We start from the raw sequence: 24,362 nt of genomic DNA, 5'->3' as shown, positions 1-24,362 counted from the left end.
CTTAGAATATATGGAGAAACAATCTATAAGAAAGATGCACTTTCCCTCATGTTGAACCCTCCTTGAAGTCTTTCTCTGCAATGATTCATATTTATATGCAAATTACTTCACCAGTTTCTAAAGCCTTAGCTCTTAAAATGCATCCTGACAAACACAGGTAAAGAAGAATTTACTCAGATTATCCCTTCCTGTGAATTACTGATACAGTTTTACTTTCATTCTAAGTGAGAAGCTATTTTTTAAACTATTTACATGCAACTGGGAAAAATTTATGAAATATTTTCTTGATAAATTATTCATCCAACATGCAGGATTAAGAAAGAGCTCCTGTTTGGGGCAGCTGGGTGGCTCAGTCAGTTGAGCCTCTGACTCTTGGTTTAGGCTCAAGTCATAATCCCAGGGTCATGGCATCACCCCCGGCCCCGCCCTCCCTCCCTGAACATGGAGCCTGCTTGAGATACTCTCTCTCCCTCTGCCCCTCTCCCCTGCTTGCACATTCTGTCTCTCTTTAAAAAAAAAAAAAAAAAAAAAAGGAAAAAAAGGGAAAAAAAAGTTCCTGTTTGACTATAACCAAATTACACTGATCATTCAAAATAAACTTCCAAAATAAAATGCAGTGTATAGTAAAGACACTTTAAAAATTTTTGAGCTATGAAATTTTTAGGATAATAAGTAAATCTGTTGCCTGCTAAAGGTCTTAGGGTCCAGATCACATTAAATAATTCCTACAGGGAAGCACACATCATCTTTTCAACACTAGGGCCCTGAGGTTAGCCTCAAAACTCTCAACACACAGCAACTGTGTGTTTTGTGTTAAAGTTTTTAATATTGGCTTCATGTCCTATGTTTATTTGAGATTTCATTGGTACTGGGGCTGTCTTTTAAAAAAGAGACTGATTCCCAGACATTTAATAACATTATTGGAGAGACTGTATACAGTAACTGAGCTCATAAATAATGGCCGACTATGCCATAGCACAGCATCAGAGGAGATGCAGATTACTTTTCAAGTGGCAATGCAGCCTAGAAAACCATCATTGCATTAAGCTCTTAAAACAGAGTACCTGAACTGCTCATGTAAATATTCAGAGCCATACTTAACGTGATTATTTGTTAATGGAATTTGAACATACAGCATCCATGCCTCCATGATAATTTACATCTGTAATTAAGTGGTTGCCATGGCAAACGGCTTTCCACATTTTATATATGCATATCAATTGCTATATCTGAATTTTAAGAGAATTTGCAATTTTCTTCCAGACCTTCCAACTGATTTTGTTTTAACTTTTTTTAATGTTTACTTATTTTTGAGAGAGACAGAGAGGAGCACGAGCAGTGGAGGGGCAGAGAGAAAGGGAGACAAAGAATCTGAAGCAGGCTCCAGGTTCTGAGCTGTCAGCACAGAGCCCGATGTGAGGCTTGAACCCACGAGCGATGAGATCATGACCTGAGCTGAAGTCGGACGCTCAACCGACTGAGCCACCCAGGTGTCCCTATTTCCATCTCATTCTTAAGATTTCAGCTAAGATGTTGTTTTCCCTGGGAAGCCATCCCTGACTCAAAAACCTCTCAGTGTTAACAGTGCTTCAAACTTGCCTGTTTTCCCATTATGTACTCGGGCAGGATCCTATATATTCTTTAAAAACAGATCCCAGTTCCTAGATTTATTCAAATTAGGTGTCTGCTTGGTCCACTTGCTTTTAGGGAATAGTTTTGTTTTTGTTTTTTGGGTTTTTTTGGTCTTTTTTTGCTTGTTTTCTGTATCTAACAATATGGTTGAGTTCTCTGTTCCCTTTACACACACACACACACACACACACATTTTGCTTATCTAGGGTACAGTTTATAAAACAAAGACTAATATGGCTGGGGAGCAGAAACTCAAAAAACTGTAGACCTGGTCTTTGCACTTACTAGGCATCCCATAAAAACTCCTTGAATTGAAATTTAATTCTACCCTGCTGTAGAACATTTCTGCATTCTTCAGTTTTCACCAAGGGATTACCAGAGATTGATGAATGAGTACATATGTCATAATCGATGGTTTTCTTAAATTGTTTCAGACATAGACCCAAACTCTGGCACTTTCTGTCTGGAGAGCCAGAATGGAGAGCCTCCTTTTGATGGCCAGAAGCTTCCAGTGCCTTGTTCTAAGAAGGAAAAGCAGGTGATGCTTCCTCTATTTTCCTCATGCCTTTTCTTTGAGGTTATTCTGAAGTTGGATAATTAGGGTCACACTACTTTCGTGGAGAAAGCCAGGTTAATTTTTCAGGTGTGAAACTACGGGACAAGGTCTCTGTGAGAGCCAGGAATCGCTTCCCCTCTCCCTATGCTTTCTAAGTCCCCGTTCTTATTTTTCTCCTTTCCAATGGCTGATCTTTTTGGCCCAGAAGTGAATGGGTAGAGCACGGGATAAGTCAGAATGGATGCTGAGATTGGGGTGAGTCATGGTTATCTTCTTGACGCTAAGGTTACTGTTCACCCTGTGAAAAATAACCATGGGAATACCAAATCCTAGCTAATGATCATGGTACATTTTAGATGCCTATCCATACTTGCACATCCATTCTGATTTACGACAAAGCAATTCCACAAGCAGCAAAGGTAAAACCCTCTACTTGTCTGCTCTCACCGATTCTTCTTTTACTCCTTTCCCTTTTTTCATATCGTCCTCCTTCATCCTCAGTCACTGCTCATTTCCCAGAAAGCTGAGCCTGCACCCCCCAGGTGCTGAGCCATGGCGACAGAGAGCGACTCCCATGAGCACACCCTCTATGCCAGCCCAGCGCAGGCAGAGGTCAGCCCCACAGCCATCTATCTGGTCAGACTGGTGGGGCAGCTTGCTGAGGCGATCCTATAGGACTGAAATGGATGTAGACAGACAGAGGGCTACGGGAGTACAGAGCATGAGGGCCGACCAGACACAAAGGAGCAAACAAGCAGATGAGGGAAGACTGAAAAGACAGCAGGCAGCCAGGCCCCGCAGCTCATGTGCTAGTCCAACCCTCACGGCGACGCCAGTGGAACGGTCCAAGCCAATGCAAGTGAGCCAAATCCTGAGCTCATTTTAATGGCTTCTGTCCCAAACCTGAGTCACTGGGGATTCCATGGACTTCCAAGAGAGCCCTACATGCGTTTCTAAAAACAAACAGCTCGATGCTGTCATGGAAAACCTGGATCTTTGCGTTCTATGGTTTCATTATGGATTACATCCAGGTCACAACCTAAGGAAGACAAGCTGGCAGCAAAGACCCTGCCGGCTGCGTGCCCAGCCTTTGTAATCAATCCCAGAGGGCTAGGGCCTGATGTGTGCTGCTGGCTCTGCCAAACAAGTCCTCACCTAGGGACACGCAGCCTGTGAGTTACTCTGTGGGGGGAGCCTGCAAAGGCACCTGCAGTCAAGGCTCCATTGCTCGAAGCGGACGCCAGAAAGGGAAGAAACTAGAGACTCTGTGTGTCTGCGGGAAGAGAAGTTCTTGGTTTTCCTGTCAATTCAACTGCTATCTCCTGCTTAAAAAGAAAAAAGAAGAAGAAAAAAAAAAAGCCCCAAGAACACCCGTAGTCACACCAATGCCGCAGGACTGCTCTACACTCTCTTCAGCCCTGATACAGGCAGGCTAGGAATGGGCCAGGGAGCAGCCCTATACGACACGGTCTTATTTGACTGCGAGAGAACAAGGTCAATTCTGAGGACTAAAGTAAATACCACTGTTCCTTAAAATGCAGCATTTCTAGGGGGCACCTCGGTGGCTCAGTCGGTTTTAAGCGTCCGACTCTTGGTTTCGGTTCAGGTCATGATCTCACGGTTCATGGGTTCAAGCCCCACTTCAGGCTCTGTGCTGGCAGCGCAGAGCCTGCTTGGGATTCTCTTTTTCTCCCTCTCTCTCTGCCCCCTCTGCACTGCGTCTCTCTCAATCTCAAAATAAAATAAATAAATAAAAGAATACTTAAAAAAAAAGGCAGCATTTCTAGGAAACATAAAAAAATACTAAAACCTGCCAAGAAAGCAGACACACTTTAGTAGCCAAAGAACTACCACTTATTATTTACCGTGTGCCAACTGTGCTTAAGCCTTTCTTCTCATATATTATCTAATTTCATCCACAAAACAACCCTGAGGGTTGTACTACTATTATACCCATTTTATAAGTGAGAAAAAAGGTTTAGAGAATGAGGTACATCACTAGACATTTCACAGCCACTGTAAGGGGAGGTCAGGACTGACCCAGGAGCAGGTGAGGCTTGACGTCTAATCGCTGCTGGGACTGGAAAACTCAACACCAAGGGCATCTGTGCATAGGGATTTCGGAGGTGTCAGATTGGTGCCCACCAGTAGGCCAGACCTTGAAGGCAAATCCTGTATCTGGGTTAACTTCATAGTCAATACGTGTATTTGATTGTTATTTTTAAGTAAATGAGATTTTGAGATTTCCACTGAGACAGCAAATTCTTTCACATCCACTTCTAAATTCAAAATATCCAGGTTTTGATGATTTATGTTACACTTTCTATAGGCAATGAGGCCACACAAACCTAAGGCCTGTTTATTCTTTAAAATTAGTCGTAACAAAGGAACACGCTTACAACAGCTTGTCATTTTTCTTCTAGTTATACTTTACGAAAGTGTCACTTTTGCCAAAATGAAAGTTGTAAGGACAAACACGGTGTGAGTCGATTTCCCAAGAATGCTTCTGTTGCCCTGGCAACAGCTCCTTTCTCACCGTTTGTTCCAACATCACATAGATCCAGGGCTAAGAAACGGGTTGTGGGGAGGGGAAAGACTGATGCTCACAGCTGCAACAAGTCCTTGGCTGAGGCTGAGCAGATGCTATCACATACTGGCTGACAGGAGAGAAAGCAAGTCAGCGGTTTCAGACACGGGGCGGGGGGCAACTTTCTCAGCTGTAGATTCAAGGACCGTGGCTGCCGCGGATGCCGCCTTGAACTACCTGGTAGAGACCTCCACGAGGAAGGGAAGAGCCACTGAGCAACCCTTATAGATGTGCCGCCTGCCCCGAAACATGAGGGAGTCGCCTGCTGAGTGCTTGGTCCATCTTACCCGTGATTTCTGCTCCAGAGGGGCGCTGCCATGCTGGCAGGAGAAAACAAACTACTTCCTGTACTTCAATTCTTAGCCTTAGATCGGTAGGCCCTGGAGAGGTAGTCTGACTACACAGGAATCCCGGCCGCTTGCCAATTCCAATTTTTAAGTAATTTCAGACTTTCTGGGGTGCTCTGTGTATGCACGGGGAACATAAGTGATAAAGATGGGGAGAAAGTTCTCTTAGAAAATCTAGACTTTGGGAATTGGACAGGTGACAAACAGACTAGCACCTCAGGTATGCTCCTACTTCCTTCTTTTCAACCATCCTTCCCAGAGGCCTGACACAGCCAGAAAGAGAAAAGTCAGGAGTAGTTAACTGGAGTGTATGAATAATACCTAAGATACGTACTGGTCTTTGTGCCAAAATGAATCTTCTTGCCATCTATGTGAAATAGCAAACAAGAGCACCAAAAGATGTGTTGGACCAACCCTCATTCTAAGAGATCAAATTTGTTGGACTAACACCTTATTAAAAACTGCACGTAAACAGTAAGACTGAAAGGATATCTACAGGTTGCTTCTGAATGAGTGTAAAAGACAGCTTGTGGTGTTACTCCCTCCCCCCCTCCAAGAGGCCCCACTATAAATGGCGACTGATTTGCTAGAAGGCACTAAGTTTCTCAGGATGAAAAGCATTCTTAGGGATGATAAGCCAGGAGTTTTGCCTGCATACCAGTGCTTCGATAAAATTCAGAGTAAAGGCATGAATCATCAAGGATGAGGAAGCACAACATAGTAAGGAAAATTTACGCAGAAATCCACTTCTCTGGTCAACCAGGGCGCTTAGCCAGGATTAATGAATTGTGTATGCTGCCTTCCCTTCATCTACATGTTTATTCTGGCTTTTCAAAAGCCTTTGGTAAGAGTTCTCAGCCAAAGTTTTAAGATATACACGGCATATATGCACATGTGTGCACTGCCTGAGGCACTGTGTGTCCCACGGCAGTAAAGGAGGGGCGTTTCTCTGACAAGAAAAGATGAATCTGATTTAACATTTCTGGGAGGTAAAACACCAAGCTGAAGGGGATGAACTGCAGATTCCAGAAGTTAATCAAAAAGGGGATAATGAGCTTCACATAATCAAAAATCTAAGATAAAGTCATATTTTCCAATCTCCCTATTTTTTTGTTAAATTTTTTAATGTCTATTTATTTTTGAGAGAGAAAGCATGAGAGGGAGAGGGACAGAGAGAGAGAGACACAGAATTCGGAACAGGCTCCCAGCTCTGAGCTGTTAGCACTGAGCCCACCGCCGGGCTCGAACTCACAAGCTGTGAGATCATGACCTGAGCCAAGCTGGCTGCTTAACCAACTGAGCCACCCAGGCACCCTGCAATCTCCCTGATTTTGAGAAGAGGAATGCAAAAGTCCAGCAAGGTGGCACATTGATCTCAAGCAAAACTGAAAATCAGAATCCTGGTCTCCCAAATTCTGTGAGTGCGTAGGAGTGCCTGAGTCATTCGTGGTAAGGCTATTCCTCTCAGATCAAGAGATGAAGGCCTTGAGAGTATCCCCCAATGCAGGCAGATCAGGACTGGGGAGCAGGTCATCTATTTATTTCTCTAGGCCCCTTATCTACCAACCTCCACACACACATATATATGTGGTCTCCTCTGAGATAGGAGAAACAGAAAACATGAACTTATCAGTTGTTTGGAACCTAACTGTTGTCTGATCTGCTGATTTGGAAGCCAGCCCTGCTGAGCTCAATTAGGCAGACTAGAGTTAATTCAGTTGGGGTCTGTTTCTTTACAGGCCTGGACACCAGGCTCTGTGTTTCTCTTCACCGTCCAAGAGTCCCACATACAAAGCTTTAGGATTTGCTGGGGGATGAGTCACCTGTGCACTTCAGTTAGGGTTGCAGGTGGATTACTGTTCTCCTGTTAGAGATCAGATTAATACATTCTTTGGTTGTAATCGTTCAAAAAGTGATTTTTTTTTTCCCCTGAAAAGTCAAAGCACGACTCTATTCCTTTAGTTCCTCGAGGATGTCTACAAACTGCCACATCTGTGTCTACGTGTGTGAATTTCTGCCAACCAGAACAAAGCCCTTGAGCCCAGACAGACAGACTGATTGACACCCTCTCCGTTCAGGATCCACCTTTCAAACCCTTACGGGAAAGGCTATGAAAGTGCTAGTGGGCATGGAAGTTTTCTCGCAGCTCACAGCTGCCCCTCTGGGATCACTTTTCTTTCCACCAGTTTCTAACAAGCTCATTAGTGAGAAATTCCCTGAGAGTGGAACAGTTAGTTTGTATTTTCTGATCCGAATGCAGAGAACGTTCTGTCAGGCTCCAGGAGACAGACAATTTAAACCAGAACATTATTAAACACAGAGCAGCTGATACTAATTCCTTCCCAGCCTGCAGCTTCTCCTCCTAAAGCTGAAATCATCCTGCGGTTGGGGATGGGGCTGGGCGGGTGGCAGGACCAGGCTCACTGCCTTGGAACGAACGCCCCACACTCACATTCCTTCCCAGCCCAGAGCGCCTGCTGCAGGTGGGCCTCTCACACCATGTTTCCAAAAGGGGATGTACTGATGTGGAAAGCATGCTTTTAATTTAACGGGAAAAGCAAAAACCAGGAGAAGTTACTCAAACAAAATCCAACGGCTTAGAACCCAAGGAAATAAGCAATGAAGAAATACGTGAAATAAACAACAGGGGACAGTGTAACAGGGAAACGGGAGCGATGAGGGGAGCACACGCCTGTTGCGCGGGAACACTCTTTACACAGCAAATCTGGACAGAAGCCGGTCTTCAAAACGGGCAGGAAAGGAACGCAGCAGGGGGTGCGCGGCACATGCGATGCCCGGTGCCCGGGTCCCCTCCCTCTTCCCTGCACCCTTACCTGCGATTCCTTGCAGCAGCCCGCAGACGTTGAAAATACTTTTCTTCATGATGCTCTGCACACACATGGTGAAGACGGACACCAAGGCCACCGTGCAGAGAATGAAGATGCCCACGGCCAAGAAAATAGCCGTGGCCTGCCAGAAGCCACTGGCGATCTCGCCGAAGTTCTCTGCGTAGGGCCCGCACAGCGTCTCCCGCTGCACGTGCTGCACGCCCGGGTTGCGGATGCAGCGGGCATAGATGCCCAAGGTCGGGTGGTAGGGCTCCGACGAGCCTCCGCTCTGGTCGTCGGGCGCGGCGCCGCTGCGACTCTTGGCTTTTCCAATCAGCCAGTCGGCGCTCATGAAGGCGATGAGCTCTGCAAAAGCCACCACAATACTCAGGAGGGTCCAGAGCATCGAGCGACAGGTGACAATAACATGACACATATTGATGTTCCAGGCGGAAAAGTCAGGAGTCCACGGGGTGAATAATAAAAGCAGGCCGGGGGGGAAGGAGGCTCAGGCGGCCGCAGAACGAAGTCGCTGCTCCGGGCGCTCACTCCCACAGCCTGGGGCTCCCTCTGGCCGGCCTGTGGCAGCGCGGGCCGGGGCCGTCATGCTGCCATGTCAGAGCTCCGAGCGCGGCCTCACCTACGGGAGGGAAGGGAGGAGGGGGGTTAGCAGCGCCCAGGCTCCGCCCCGCGGCGGCGCCGCCAGCAGACTCGCGGGTCCCGGAGCCCCAGTGCGCTGGCCAAGAGGCTGCTCCCGCGCGGCCGCCCTTCCCCGCCCTCCCCGGCCGGTGCCGCCACTCCGACCTCCATCCTCCGACAGAACCCAGCTGTAGCCGATCCGGGGCCGGAGCCGCCGTTCGCAGCGCACTTACTGGTTTTCTTTGTTTCAAGTTGTCCCTTCCCCTGCTCTCGCACCGCGCTGGTTCCCTTATCTCCGGGCAGCACAACTCCGGTCCAGTGCCCGTTCCCGCACCCACCCCAGGCTCACCCTTTGGCACAGGAGCTCGTGCCCGAGCTGCTGCACCCTTGGGATGTCTGGCTCCTGCTCCATCATCTCTCACTCGAAAACGTCAAACAGCAGGGAGATCCAGCAAGAACTAGGTGGGACTTCCAGTCAACCTTGCCAACAGACTGGCTATGTTTTTATAGAGCTTACGGGACCCTCTGCCTGCTGTCTTGGTACTAAATGAGCTAAGTTTTGACAAACTTGCACCAAAAGATTTTGGTTAAAGATAGAGAGTAGCAACACCCACTTGTATTGCTGGGAATCAAATTAGTAACACAGACACAAGAATATCAGCTTCATAGGTGCATCAGGATACAAAAGGAAACAATGCTCTGAAAAATTACAAAACACTGCTCCCCAAACTTATTTTTATTCATTTCTCACAGGGTGATTTCTGGACAAAAAAAAACTACACTAATTAAAACTCAAGAAGAAGAAAAGAAAACCTTGAAGAGTTCATGACTTACTCATTTGGGGAAATTATTCAAAACAGAGGCATGAATGACCACTGACTAAGTGTCATTACCACTGAGTGGACTTGTTGACAACAGAAACTTGCGTATGAAGAATGTGTTCCTTGAACTGTCCCAATTCTTCCCATGCGCCTCTGCCTGAGCTTTGATTCACCCCAGGTCTGCAACTCAACATGCCCATTGTTTCTGGTCTCACAAGGGCTCATTCTGTTCCCTGGGACAAATGGCTTCATAACCAGAGGGCTTTGCTCTAACAACTCAAACCTCTTTCAGAGGGGCCTGAACCCTGAAACAGGGGTGCAGTGCTCATCGGCAGCCCCATCTGCTACCCCTTCTCCAAGGTCAGAAAGAATCGCACAGTTCACATCTGACATCTGGGTGCAAGGCTCTGTTCTGAGTGATGAGATCTTATTAACTGAGGTCACGTCAACTGCACAAGAACCACAAAGAGCCCTCTGGCATGCTGGCAGTGGGGTGGGGCCAGGAGTTGTTGAAGAGGAAGGCAAGTGGGGAAAGAAGGAAGCCCAGAGTCAAAGCTTCTACACCATGCTGGTTGACAAGGTGTAGTGACAGAGAACTACTTATCTCATAAAACACAGTACATTTAAAAATCCTCAGGTCATTGCAGTTACACAAGATGCTGTTTGGGGAAATTACCTAGCACAGTACTAAAAACACAGGCCATTAATGACTGTGTGTGTGTGTGTGTGTGTGTGTGTGTGTAACGCAGCTCTCCTGAGCGCTGGGGAAGGGAGAAGTGTGTTTCACCCCCAAAAGTTTTGGAGTCCATCAGGTCTGGGTTCCAAAAACAGCCCCACCACCAACTGGCCATGTGGATGCCTAGTTCTCAGAGCTGCAGCTTTCCTCATCTACATGGAAACAGTAAAGTATCCCGCTTCACAGTATTGCTTCGAGAAACTATCAAGAATCTGTTAGACCTCAGGGTCTGGCAGAATAAACACTCACTAAATAGCAACTCCTTTCCCTTAGAAGCCTTTCTTCCAACATTGAGGACACTGATCAGATAACAATTTAACTGCTGGAAGTGCTCTGCCCATCACAGAAACTTGGCTATTTACACACAAAGATTAAGCACAGGCTATTTAGAGACGGAGGAGGTCAGCCTCCCCGGTGTCAGCCTCCCCGGTGGGCTTCTTGGGAGGGTCCTGGTCTTCCTACTTCCCCACTGCCTACCCTGCTGCCAAACTCAACTGTGAAATAAATTAGCATGAGGCCAGAAGCAGAATCTACTCCCACTCGTTGATCTCACCCCCACTCGACCCCAAATACCACCACAGAGAAATGCCTTTTGAGAAAAGAGTTAGCAACACAAAAAAGCTTTGGGGGAGATTGTTTAGAATGAAACAATCATTGTGAATGAGAACAAGAAACAAGCCCCTGATGACTCCCGGAGGCCCCATGAGCTGCACCCACCTGCCCGCCCGCCAGGCTCACAGATGCTTTGAATCAACAGGTGGAAAGCCAGCCCATGAAGAGAACACGAGGCTTCTACAAAGTCTTTCCATTTGATTAGACAACTAGCTCACTGATGTGCCAGCTGATCTCAATCCCTGCTCCTCTTCTGTTTAATGGGAAAATGTCAATGTGAATATAAAACCTCTATGTGTTTGTCCTCTTGCAGAGCCTCAGGACTCTGCTGCAACCTCTCAAGTGACCTGGATTGTAATAAACGTGCCAAATGTCCACTGTGCTGGTCAGCAAACTTGGCTCAGAGTCAGGCCCACAATCAGACTGCTATTTCTGAAGAGAAAGGATGTGAAACTTTGGGAGAACAGAAAGCGGCACATTCAGGCTTAGCAAACGGTCCATGCCACATTTAGGGCGGAATTATTTAGGGAGCCATGTGCTTAAGTTCACAAAACATAGTTCTCTGTCCATCCATGCCACAACAATCCCCTACCTACTGCACCAAATTCTCATACCCATGCCAGCGTGGCTGGAATGAGGCTTTTATTCTTCTGTTTGGAATAGGGAGATAACATGCTTTGGTCTCTCCAGCCAAGTTTGCTAATTACTACTATAAGTAGAAAAGCCATGCTACGCACGGCTGGCTGACTGACTGGCTTTCCTGTGCATCCAAGAAAAGTCCTCAGGTCGATGGCACAACGGACAATCTGGAAAGGCATCAAGTCTGTGCTCTGTATAGCGTCCCAGTTTGGTCATGTCACATGTGCCACAGGACAGGCACCTGCTGGGACAAAATCCACAGCAAAGGGGAAACAGATCCTCCTTGTAGATCTTGTTAACTGTCGGGATTCCAGCACAGAGCTCCTCAATATGCTATCCACTGCTATTCCCTGTAATCCCTGCTTCTCCAAAACTCACTTAATTGACATTCCATGTAAAAGTCTTCTCTCCATAGGCCACTAAGTACATTTCCACTCCAGGACGGCTGAGTGCTGGTCATTTCCCTGATGAGTACATTTCCCTGATGGTCATGGATAATCTGGACGGTCCTCTGACTTTCAGAAAATGATGCTATGATTATCACAAAGGCCCACAGAGTAAAGCCTCTTAGCAAGCAATAAGAAGAAAACAAAAACAACCAAAAAGAGAATCCTGCAGAAACCTACAGTAACCTGCAGCAATATTACAGTCAGAATGCAGAGCAAGGGGAAACTGATTAATGGTTTGGCTATGGGAGTCACACACACAGCCCTCATATTTATAAACTTTTTCAATTTTTTTTTTTTTTTTTTTTTTTGAGAGAGCATGAGTAGGGGCAGGGAGGCAGGGACAGAGAGAGGAGAGAGAGAATCCCAAGCAGGCTCTGCACTGTCAGCACAGAGCCCAATATGGGGCTCGATCTCACAAATCATGAGATCATGATGCAAGCCAAGATCAAGAGTCAGACACTTAACCAACTGAGCCACCCAGGTGCCTCAAAGCCCTCATCTTTAAAATAAGGGTGAAGTTAGTAAGCCGAGCCCAGCTGGGTTTGTACCTTCCACCACAGGGTCCTGTCTTTTGCAGGTTCCTGCTGTCAGTAAGAAGGGAAGAAGGTACGGGTGAAGCAAGATCGCCCTGGGCCGGCTGGTCAGGAAACCACAACAGAAATGAAGGAGCCGAGGGAAAGGACTTCACTGCGAGGCGCACATCACTAGAGCATGCCCCCGTTACTAGAGCAGCAAAGGCCAGGACAGAGTTTTGCTTGTTCACCTTGCTTGTTCACCCTGGTTCTCTTTTGCTACTTTATTATGAAAATCGTCAAACAGAGATACAAGCCGAAAAGAACAGACTGTGAACATTCAGATTCAACGCCAGTATAAAGCCTCACTCTACCACTCGGCCTTTTTCTTCCTGAGCCATGTGAAAACAAGCCACAGATATCTTGACACTTGAACCCTAAATACTGTAATACACTTCCTAAAAATAAAGACATTTTCCTACAAAACCACAATAAAATTAACACACCCCAAAAACTGACAATACCTCCCTTATATCCAAAGCCTAGTGCACACTCAAATTTCCCTATCCTGCCGCATTTTTTACAGCTGTTTTCTTAAAACCATGACTCAGTCAAGACTCATGCGCTGCATTTGGCTTTGTGTCTGTAGTTTCTTTTGTAAAAAATAGTCCTTTCACCTCTAACCCTGTTTGCATTTTTTCCCTTGACACTGACTTTTTTTTTTTTTTGAGGATACCAGGCCATTTGTACTCTAGAATACCCAACAATGTAGATTTGTCTATATCCTCATGCTGTCATTTAAAGTTGTTCTCTATCCCCTGCTTTATAGAAACGAGGTTAAATCTAAAGGCTAGTTTAGAATCACCTTAAATATTTTGGTGAGACTTCTTTGTAGGTGATGCCGTATTTGTTATTCCTGCTCTATCACATTTGGGAGGAACAATACTAAGCTATACCTCAGAATCAGAATAATTTTATACATATATGGACATACATGAATATGTACGTGTGTGTGTGTGTATCTTTATACACATACATATATAGAAAGCAAGACAGGGGCGCCTGGGTGGCTCAGTCACTTAGGTGTCTGACTCTTGGTGTCGGCTCAGGTCGTGATCTCGCGTTTCATGAGTTTGAGTCCCACAGTGAACTTCTCACTGGCAGTGCGGGGCCTGCTTGGTGTTCTCTGTCTCCCTCTCTCTCTCTCTGCCCTCCCCCCCACTTTTGCTGTCTCTGTCTCCCTCAAAATAATTTAAAAAATAAACTTTAAAAAAAAATACAGACAGACAACGTACCCAGGGTCCTCTCTGGCCCTGAACAACCAGAATTCTGATGAGGGAGCACGCTGGCTGGGTGAGCTCTGTATGTTTCAAAGAGCTCCTTGGGTGAGTTCTGAAGCCACTGCTGAGAAGCCCTGTCTTAAAAAATGCCATCCCAGAAGCTTAAAGCTCTTTACCGAAGGGATTTTACTTGTAAGAAATATTTGCTGTATTTCTTTGAAATGGAACCACATTTTATATACTACTTATGAAAACACAGAAATATCTGCAAACCTGGGGAGTAAGACACAACTCTGAAGAGCCCTTTCCAGGAGGATTGACTTGAGCCAACAGAGCCTGGGTTTTGCGTGAAAGAAGGAGGGGGCATCTTTCCTCTAACTTCAGAGCCCTCCCTCTCAAAAAGGACAGATCTGGGCTCCCTGAAGCTTCCCTCCAGCCTTGCTCTCTTCCTACCACCCTGCCCTCAGCCAGTCTGGAGGAAGCATCAGGTGCTGGCAATGCCAGGTTGAGCAGAGGCCACCAAACTGTGAGAGTGTCTTAAGAGCTTTGTACACGGACTCAAGATCCAATCTCAGCTCTGCCACTAAATAGCTTTGTGTCCTGGGGCAGGCTATTTAGTTTTAACCTCTGCCAGCCTCAGTTTCCTCATCTGCAAAAAAAGAAAGCAACATCTTCTTCCAAAGGCGGCCATGAGGATTAAAGGAGATGGCATATGGAGAATAATCAGCATATCTTCCCGTTCATTGTGCTTAACATACGTTAGCTATTATTAATCATTGTCATGTGATTAAATGATAACACATCATCATATGAATCACATGATCATATGACTACATAATAAATTTACTACAGTGACCCATGTGACCCAAAGAATCAATACACTTCCGAGCAGATTGTATTTTGCTCCCACGTCACTGGTGGTTTCTCTGGCAATATGGTCTCCAACCCAGTGTCTTCTGGAAGCCTAAGAGGATTAGGTGAGTAGAGTTTATGTGCTTTTGCCTTCCATAAGTTGGAAAGTCCCTCTAGGGACTGCCTCTTGGGTGGTCCCTGGACCACCTTCCACCTCCTAGAGGGAGATGTAGGCCACCTGTTTTAAAAACCCTAAGTTCCTGATCCCCACACGCTGAATCAAACTTTCTGGAGGTGTTACCAGAAACTGTGTTTGTAACAACCCCCCCAGGTGATTCTTGACACAGTAAAGTCTAAGACTCCAATGGGAGGAAGCCTTGCACTCGGTGAGGTCGCTGGTATCTTGGAGCTGGGGAAGGGGCCAAAGAGAAGAGGTCAGGAAGAGCTTGGCCTGGCTCATTAGGATAGAGCCAGATGACCTGTCCTTGGCACAGCTCATGGCATCACAGACGTCTCTGGAACAATGATTCTACAGGCACAGAAGCTGCTTCCCCATTCACATGTTGTCCAATGGTCCTTGCATTCACAGCACGAATGAGCTCAAACATTCAGGACCTTCCCTTCAGAGCACAAAAGCAGCTCGCAGAATGGATGGATAGTGCCGGTACAAAAAGATCGGCACTTGGCATGACTTAAAAAAAACAGTTGGGGGCACCTGGGTGGCTCAGTCAGTTAAGTGTCCAACTTTGGCTCAGGTCATGATCTCATGGTCCATGAGTCTGAGCCCCACATCGGGCTCTGTGCTATCAGTGCAGAGCCTGCTTCGGATCCTCTGTCCCCCTGTCTCTCTGCCCCTCCCCCACTGGTTCTGTCTCTTTCTCGCTCTCGCTCTTGCTCTCAAAAATAAAATAAAATAAACTTAAAAAAAAAAAAAGTCAGCTACCAAAGGAGGTTTTGCAAACTCTCATTTGCCCTGGCCGCCCCCTCAAAAACACAGATTACGGAAATGTAAACATCTTGACAATATTTAAGAAGAGGGCCCAAATGCTCTAAGAATTCTATTGTTCTTGGAGTTATAGTCTCAACATGCTCAAATCCTCCAGGATACTGCCACCCTCCTTTCCTCACTACCTCCTCCAGCTCAGCTCTGACCCCACTGGGAAAAGTCACACTGTGCTTCTCAACAGGGACGATTTTGCTCCCTCCCCCTTGCAGACGGCACGTGGTAACGTCTGGAGACATTCTAAGGTGGTCACAACGTGGGGCGGGGTGGGGGGGGGTGGGAATGTGTGCTGCTGGCATGTTGTGGGCCAAAGATGCTGCTAACCAGCCTGCGGTGCACAGGCCAGCCCCACAAAAGGGGCGATGTCAGCAGTGTTAACAGTGAGAAACCTTTTCTAGAGGCTTCCTGCATATAGAACAACGTTTACATTTGTAGGCACAACATGACACAGATTGCTAATGCCTGTAGTATTTACAAAGGTCTATTCTAATGAGTAAGCCATGTTCTACAATCTGGATGGATAGTCACAGTATTTACTACCTTACTTAATTTTTGGCTGTTTTTCTGAGTTTTTGTTTAAGGTCTATGCGAGTCTGTGTGCCCAAGATGGCAAGCTGACAGGACATGCATTCCAACTTGCCAGAGGGAACACACTCAGGGACAGTGCCCTTGACCCTGCCTCTCCTGGGGCCCTGACAGTTTGTTTGGACCACATACAAAAGCCAGCTATTGTTTTCAGTCAGCTCTATTCTGCAAATTGCAAAACAGGGCGCCCAGGTTATTAAGAGCAGGAAGCCGTTTGCTGCTTTCTTTACCTCCCTGAAGGTCTCGGACTACCTCAGAAAACTTTAAGTTTGACCACATGGCCCTAACTTGTGTCAAATCCCCGTCGTCCAGAGTCGGGCTGTCCACTCAGTCCATGCTCAGGTGGCCACTCCAAATGCCAGGAAATCTCAAGGAACTTCCCAAGAAGCCCTGGGTAGTGTTCAAACATTCCAGTTACTACCTGACCCCACCCTGGCTTCCTCTACAAGTCGCCTTCCTCTCCAGCTGGACCTCTCAGCAGCCTCTGCTGCCTGAGGGACCCCCCAGGGCAGCAAGGACCCCGCCCCTCCAAAAGCAACTGAACAAGCCTTTTTTTTTTTTTTCTAGGCTTGGAGCACCCAGTGATCTCTTGCTCACTGTCAAGCTTGCCCCTTAATTCCCTGCTCCTGGCCAGTCACACAGTTCCTTCTTGATGCCTATTCTCACTCCTCTGTATCCAGTCCATCTGCTTGCCAAGCACCCATTTCTAGAGATGGACTTTTACACTTTTTCCCTGAGGCATCAGAACCCACAGGGAGCTGGTCTACTTGCCTGGTCCTATTTTCTAGATGATCTATTCTTTAAGGTTTCTGAAGTCCACCAAACTTATTTCATAACTTTTTCCTTGCACAAACCTCATCACCTAAAAAGTTTTAGAAGCCAAGTCTTTCTTTACTTTCTTTACTTGTCTTCTACTCTATCAAACAGGAGGGAATGAAGAACCAATCTCATGAAGTCTGTTCTAGCTCACACCCTATAAGCCAGGGGCCATATGCTTATGCCCTGAACATACTGTGGGGTCCAAATGTTTTTGATTTGTTTCAATGGAATTAGAACTTGAATTTCAAGAGTTGCCTTTTTATGCCACTATGGTACATAATTTTAAACTGAAGGTGTTTTTCAAGATCATAATGAATTCTGTGATAACAGGCAAAATATAAGTCTTAAAGTGAGTCTCGTTAGTTTTTTCACGATCAATGAGAAAGTAGAGTGTTTTAATGGAGAAAAGTAACAAAGTTGGGAGAACAGAAAGCTCAGGAGAACTTATACATAAAAATCAAGATATATAACTTCCTTCTTCCTGAACGCCCAATGAACACGAGAGACTCCAAGTGCCCTCTGTTTAAGTGCCTCAACTCTGAGAATAAATAACCCTTAGGGAACAGGCTTCTGGCTTGTCTAAGTGGACAGCTGGACAGCTTCTCCCAGCACTGGGGAGCACAGGCATTCATTCTTATAGCAACTGCAGGCTTTCTAGTCCTTTCCATACACAGGCTGAAAGAATCACTGCTGTTCACAAGATACAATGCCATCGGCCAGGTTCCCTTCCAACAGCTTAAGAAAAACCAAACATGATAAATGGAGAGGATTATGGCATCTGTTACTTCTGAGTCTCTCACACAAACTCATAAACCAGCAGAAACCCCAAGAATCAACTACAACAAGAGTGTCATTCTGACTAGAAGCTTCTGTGAAAGCTTTTGTGGAAGACTGTATTATTCCCTCAAACATACTGTCTCTCCTTGCAGGAGGGCTCTATTTTTCTACCCTGTAGACATCAAGCCCGACTACAGGACTGGCTTCAGCCAATGTGAGAAGTGACATGTGCCACTTCTAAGCAGAAGAGTTCATGAGCCGGTGCCTTATTCTCCAGCTCCCTTATGTCCCCCACGAGATCAAAAAGATCCCAGACAGAGGCCGCCCCATCGGCCTGGGTCCCTGACAACACGAAGCGGGGGCCCTTGATCCCTGATAAACATGCAGTGTGGGCAAAAAAACCAAACGTGTTACTGCCGGTGCTGAGACTGTAGGGTCACAGCACAACATGACCTCTTCCAACGGCAGTGCTCCCGCTGGGATCCGAGTGCCTGCCTGTCCTGACTCTCTTTGGCACCAGGTTAAATTCTACCTCACCATCCTCTACCACACACGTGCCAAAGAACTTTCTGAGATTAAACAATGATAAATGAGAAACGTTAAAGCCTGGCAACTATCTCAGCAGTACTCACTGTACAATTCAGTGAGGTAAGCTGCTACGATACCAATTTTCCTCTCAATATATTTATCTTAGGGTTAATAAATGGAAGTACTAAGACAGAAGAAAAATTCCCTTTTGAATAAATGCAGACACTTACAAAGTGACTCAGAGGGCCAGCTTAAAGAATCGCTTCCACATCAGGCGCTCCTCTGAGGTCTCTCACCCCAGAGCCCTGACTCACTTGGAGCTGCCTCAGCTTTCCCTTCTCTGCTTCTATTTCTTCCACCCTTGGGGTGGCTCCAGCCATCTTCCACTGCCTCCCACAGCTAGCAAGTCTGCTCTCTTAGCACAGGGGACCTCTGAACTTTGCCTGAGGGGGAAGGCTGGGCCACAGCAGCATTTTTTTTTTAATGTTTACTTATTTTGAGAGAGAAAGAGAAAATGAATGAATGGATGAATGAATGAGTCCCAAGTAAGTTTCACCCTCAGTGCAGGAGACCCTTGCAGGACAAGCTGGTACCAGGTGTCGGCACAAAACCAAGGTGAGGGCTGCCCAGAGGCCTGTCTGCAACATGCGTCAGGGCAGGTCTTTGCAAGGAACTGGAAACCATAGGGTAGGAGTGAGTGTATCAACTGACAGAGGGGACAAGAGACACCTGAGGGCACTGGGCGGGGCAGGACTCAGACCCTGAGCTTCTGGCTGTGGAACAAGAAGTAATGGCCACCCAGAAGGCACGACAGCCAAAGGGGAGAGAGGGCAAAGTCAGTGATGCACGAGGTGGAAGCAGTGAGCCACAGGGCGACAGCCATGACCATACTTTAAATTCTTTCAGGTAATCTCTACCATGAGAATCAGAATATTCCCTCTAGGAATATGGTCACTTCAGAGATAGCATCTGGGGGCAAACTGGTGGTTTCCAGGAGGAAGACTTTCAACAACTTATGAGAATATCTGTCACTTTAAAAATGAAGTTGTGGGGCTCCTGGGTGGCTCAGTTGGTTAAGCGTCTGACTCTCGATCTCAGGGTCATGAGTTCAAGCCCCACGCTGGGCTCTGCGCTGGGTGTGAAGCCTACTTAAAAAAAAAAAAAAACGAAGCTCTCGTTTTAATTTAGGTATTGTCTCTTTGTGAACCAAGTCTTTTTTTGTTGTTCTTAACAGCAATATGGTATCCTTTTATGAACTCAGTAAATAGTGCTAGACATAAACGTTAATCTGGAAATAGTCACTGGTAGTTAAAAAACAGCAAAACAAGTTTTCCTTTCCTTGCACCCCCACTGGCCCTGAAAATCTCACCCATCAGTGTTATTGACACAAGAAAACAGGAGAGGTTAATGTTCAAGCCGGGCCTCGGTGCCAAGGTTCCACCAGCCGCTAAGCAGGTGATGGGTGTGAGCAGAAGTGCCATAGAAACCTCATCCTAGAGGCCAAGGGGACAGGCCAGCTACATGACTCAGAGGAGAGGTTCCCACCTGCTGGTGCAACCTTCACCCAGGAACTTCCCGAAGGGCACAGGGCAGGAGCAGCTCACCACGGCAGCAAACTTCACCCAGAATCCCCTTGAAACAAGCACAGCACAAAGCTGCCAGCTGCTGTCCACTTTGCTTGCAGAGCTCTCTGTGGAGTGATGTATTTCTAAATACCCACTAAAGGTTATTATTAGTGAACCCGGCCTAAAGATGCAAGACAGCCCCTATCTTTAGAAACCAAGAGGCTAATAATGTTGGATTTACCCTGAGACGAAGACATTACTCACCTTCTTTTCAAACCTTTTATATTCTCACGGAAGTCACTTCTGTTTCTAACCAATATTGCTAAGCAGTAGAATTTTACCTTTTGTCATGTTTACTTATTTATTTTCAGAGAGAAAGAGAGAGAGAGAGAGAGAGAGAGAGAGAGAGAGAGAGAGACACCATGTGAGCAAAAGTGAGTGGGGGAGGGACAGAGAGGGAGAGAGAGAATCCCAAGCAGGCTCCATCCTCAGTGCAGAGCCCAATGTGGGGCTTGATCCCACAACCAGGATATGAACTGAGCCAAAATCAGGAGTCAGATGCTTAACGGACTGAGCCACCCAGGCGCCCCAGCGGTAGAATTTTAAAAAGTTTTTGAATGAGGTAAAGAAAAGGGCCAAAATCTGTTGTAGAGTATACTCCTATTTCTAAGGGCAACCCTGAAATGTTCAAACTCGTTTTTTTATTACTTTACTCACATCGATACTGGCTTTTTGCAACTGAAGACACAACCTGCCGCCTACAGTCTGAGCCACCCTGTCCTGTGTGCACACACTTCCTGAATGCCAGTGGGCTCGGAGAAGGAACTGACATCAGCCTAAAGCTTTATGCACCGAACACATGCAATAAAGAATAGAAAGTACAAGGTGGGTGTTCACAAACATGGCTCTTTATAACTCTATGTATCAAAAATCTCCCCTCTCTACAGCCTTCCTCCTCTTGTCCGTTTAAGACCTATGAATTATACTGTGTGATCAGGAACGTGCACACACGTACATATTTGTAACATGGGATTTTTTTAAACATCCAAAAAATCAGCAAGACAGATTTGCCTACTGCCTCCACATCCAGGTCATTAAACACTATCCATTTCAGTGATTTCATAGCCAGCTATCAAGCTATCCAGCATTTTTCAACGTTCCCTAATGAGAATGCCAAATTCAAAACCATAAGCAGGTTTAAACTGTCTTCATTTATTAACTAGAGGAATTCCCCGGATATTCAGAATTCAAACTGTTTTGAAAACAGATGGGCTTAAGCGTAGCTCCCAAAGGGATGCACGTTCTTCGAGGAAAAGCGTGCTCAATATACAGCTGCCAGCAGCTTCTGATAGTTGCAAAGACAGAGAAGTCCTCAAATGCAGGCAACAGCCTCGGCCTGTATTACCGAACTGGCCCAGTGTGGGAGGAACGCGCCCGCGGAGGCGGTCCGATGAGCTTCCCGCACTGCAGCCTAGATGGAATCAATGCAGACTCAAAGTTCAAGATGGTCAGAGAAAACCCCCTGTTTTGGAAGTCTGAACCCTTGTACTTGACCATATGATCTAGTACTTTCTTTCTGGAAACAGGGATTTATTGTTACGGTTTCTAACAATAGCAAGGCATAGTGAACAGAGATAAAGTTCAACTGGATGTCTCAGAAGAGAGAGAATGTGTCAGAGGGCCAGGCTGCTTAAAAACAGAGGGAAAAGTGCTCTTCTATGAGAAGAGACGCCCCAACCCTCTGTTCCCAGCTTCTCCCCTGTAAGGGCTGATAGACAAGGTTGGCAGAGAGGAAGCCTGTCCTGGTTTACACACATCCAGTGCTGTGGGCTCCAAGCGCCACACTGGGCTCCTGCCACCCTCCTCCCCAGCACGTGCCCGCTGGAGTGTATGACTCACTGAGAACCCACATGGCTCGGTAAGAGAAAGGTGCTAGGCAAGAAAGCCTGGGGGAATGCGTGGGGGAAAAAGAAATTAACTGTATCTGGCTGGGTAAGAAAATGGAGCTTCCCTGAGAAGTCGGAACATACCTCACAGAGGGCGTGAGAACAAACAGACTTCCTGACAGCACGCCATTTCCCACAGCCCCGATCACCGCCAGCCTCACGAGATGATACCCACATATGGCAGAGAAAGTTCTTTTCTTTGCATGTGAAACGCCAAGCTCTTCCATGAGCAGGGTGGCTGATAATTCTGGGTTCCAACATAAAATATGGGCTGGACAGGGCTTGGGGGAGGGTCTCTCAGGCTTCCTCACAGGATGAGGGTGGGCTCGAGAGTCAGCATCTCAAAGTTCCTACAACACAGGCTGCTCCACCCGACTAGACCACTGAGCTCCCCAGAAAGGCAGCACCAGGGGGTGATTCAGTGTGGAGTCAGCCCACCTGGATTTGAATCCTGGTTCTGCTACTTCCTAGATGGTGACTTTGGCACAGACCTGCCTCTGTGCTTCAGTTCCTGTGTCTGTAAACTGGGGTACCAATACAACCTACCATGCAGGCTTTTTGTAAGGATCTACTAAGTTAAAATAAATAACAAGCTTAGAAGAGTGCTTGGCACATGGTAAGTGTTCCAGGCACTGGCCTACCCTCCCTGGAACAGACTCCAGCCTCCCCATCCCCCGATGGGGGTTTTGCACCCAAATGGTCACTTTTGAGGTTGTGCCTGAGGCATTCCTTTTGCCATTTAGATCTCCTTGTTCTAAGGCCCACCTGGCATGTGGTGGTTTCCCTCACCTTCAAATACCAGCCTTTTCCATGTGGGAGTCCTAAGCAGGAAGGATGCAAAATGGAGCTGGGTCTACATTCAATGCTGTCACCCTGGCCATGGACCAGCTCTGTGTCTTTGGACAATGAAGTTCACTTCTCTGAAGTGGGGGTGATCAAAATATCTACCTCACAGGCTGTCACACAGGATTACAGAACCTGTCCACGTGAAGTAAGGTTTAACTGTAAGTACTCATTAGGGGGTAGGAAGCATTACTTTTATCATCAGTCAACATTTTTTCTGCTCTCAAAAGGCTGTTTGTCTCCACATGGCTGCAAAAAAATCACCTTCTCGTATCAGTAACTCTCTACAGACGCAAGTTTGTCCAATGGCAAAGTAATACGTGGGAAAAAAGCACTTGATGGGAAGCCTGGAAAACATGGGTGCCGCTCTAGGCTCTTGCCCAACTGACATATGACCGCACAGCTCACTTTAACTGTTATGGCTTCGATGTCTCAGGCACAAAGTGACAGGGATGGGTCTGCGGATCACCACTGTCACTTCCGGTGCCAAAAGTCAGTCATTTCAAGCATAAGACCACCTCTTACTGCCTTCTCCCAGACCAGGGGCTCCCCTGGAGCAGGTGGCCCACGTCCTACTTTTCTGGAGCGGGAGGCCTGTGGGGGAGGGCAGAGGGGAGGCCCTGCAGGTTATGAGGAATGCCAAACACAGTGGCTGAAAGGTGGCAGAAGAGGGGCGTCTGGGTGGCTCAGTCGGTTAAGCATCCAACTTCGGCTCAGGTCATAATCTCACAGTTCGTGAGTTCGAGCCCCACGCCGGGCTCTGTGCTGACACCTCAAGAGCCTGGAGCCTGCTTCAGATTCTGTGTCTCCCTGTCTTCCTGCCCCTCCCATGCTTGCACTCTAAGAAATAAATAAACATTAAAAAAACAAAAAGGCAGCAGAAGAGAAGGTCACATCTGATCACAGCACTGGGGTTGTGGGGTCTGGGGGTCACGCCCTTGGGCAGTGCACAGGGACATTGTCCAAGGGCCATGGTTAGAGGGCTTGAGCTAGATTAGTTCCCTCTTCCCATCATCTTCTTGTTTTCTGCCTGGGGTGGGGCAACCCAGCTCTGACCTTTCATTTCCAGCTCCAGGATGTCTCTTATTCTTGGAAACAAAGCAGAGCAGTACCCCCCACTCGAGTCTTTGGGCTAACAGCTACAAATGAGGCCCCCTCCTGTCCTTGGCCTCAGAGATGAACCCTGAAATTGGAGAACCCTTACTCAGTTCTGAAAATTCAAGGTCATAAAAAGGGCCCTTCCTTTTTTCCCCCCCAAATTTTATTTATTATGAGAGAGAGAGCCTGAGTGTGCAAACGGGAAAGAGGCAGAGAGAGAGGAAGAGAGAATTCCAAGCAGGCTCCACACTATCAGCACAGAGCCCAAAATAGGGCTCAATTCCCCAACCAGGAGATCATGACCTGAGCCGATACTGAGTTGGAGGCCTAACCAACTGAGCCACCCAGGCACCCAAAGCCTCCTTCCTTTCTTAAATACTTTTGCTTCCTGTCCTAGACAAGTAAAATGCTTGATCATGAAGAATTTCACAGCCATATGCCAGAGGACATGATAAAATACAAAGTTTTAATCATTTTAAAGTATTTATATGTTGATTTCTTATGTGTTTTACAAAGGGTACCAGCTGATTCACAAATGCTCCTTAGTAATGAATTCTCCAGGTGGAGAAGCCAGCAATAAGAGATGCTCCTTTTTAAGGAGTTTAGTTTCCGGCAGGAGTCAAAAGTCATATCCCTTTTATTCCAAAACATAAACCGTATGAAACTGTCCTATAAAATTAATGTTTGCTACTGTTTATTCTCTGTTCT

The 24,362-nt window shown here is 46.7% G+C and overlaps 1 protein-coding gene across 4 annotated transcripts in view; it reads right to left on the bottom strand.

Annotated features, from left to right (window-relative positions):
• Nucleotides 1-24,362, bottom strand: part of LHFPL2 (LHFPL tetraspan subfamily member 2) — a 165,382-nt gene that overhangs the window by 17,654 nt on the left and 123,366 nt on the right. For 3 of the 4 annotated variants that reach the window (XM_019462926.2, XM_019462925.2, XM_019462927.2), the window contains one exon: nt 7,957-8,590. In XM_019462926.2, coding sequence (XP_019318471.1) covers nt 7,957-8,386 — 430 coding nt within the window. In that variant the 5' untranslated portion in view covers nt 8,387-8,590. Of the gene's footprint in view, nt 1-7,956; nt 8,591-8,754; nt 8,776-24,362 lie in introns of those variants that run through there. The other variant, XM_019462929.2, reaches the window with a different exon arrangement.

Source organism: Panthera pardus, unplaced genomic scaffold, assembly GCF_024362965.1.
Source record: "Panthera pardus isolate Hobbes unplaced genomic scaffold, ASM2436296v1 HiC_scaffold_2, whole genome shotgun sequence".
Taxonomy (NCBI): domain Eukaryota; kingdom Metazoa; phylum Chordata; class Mammalia; order Carnivora; family Felidae; genus Panthera; species Panthera pardus.
This window is presented reverse-complemented; position numbering and strand designations above follow the sequence as displayed.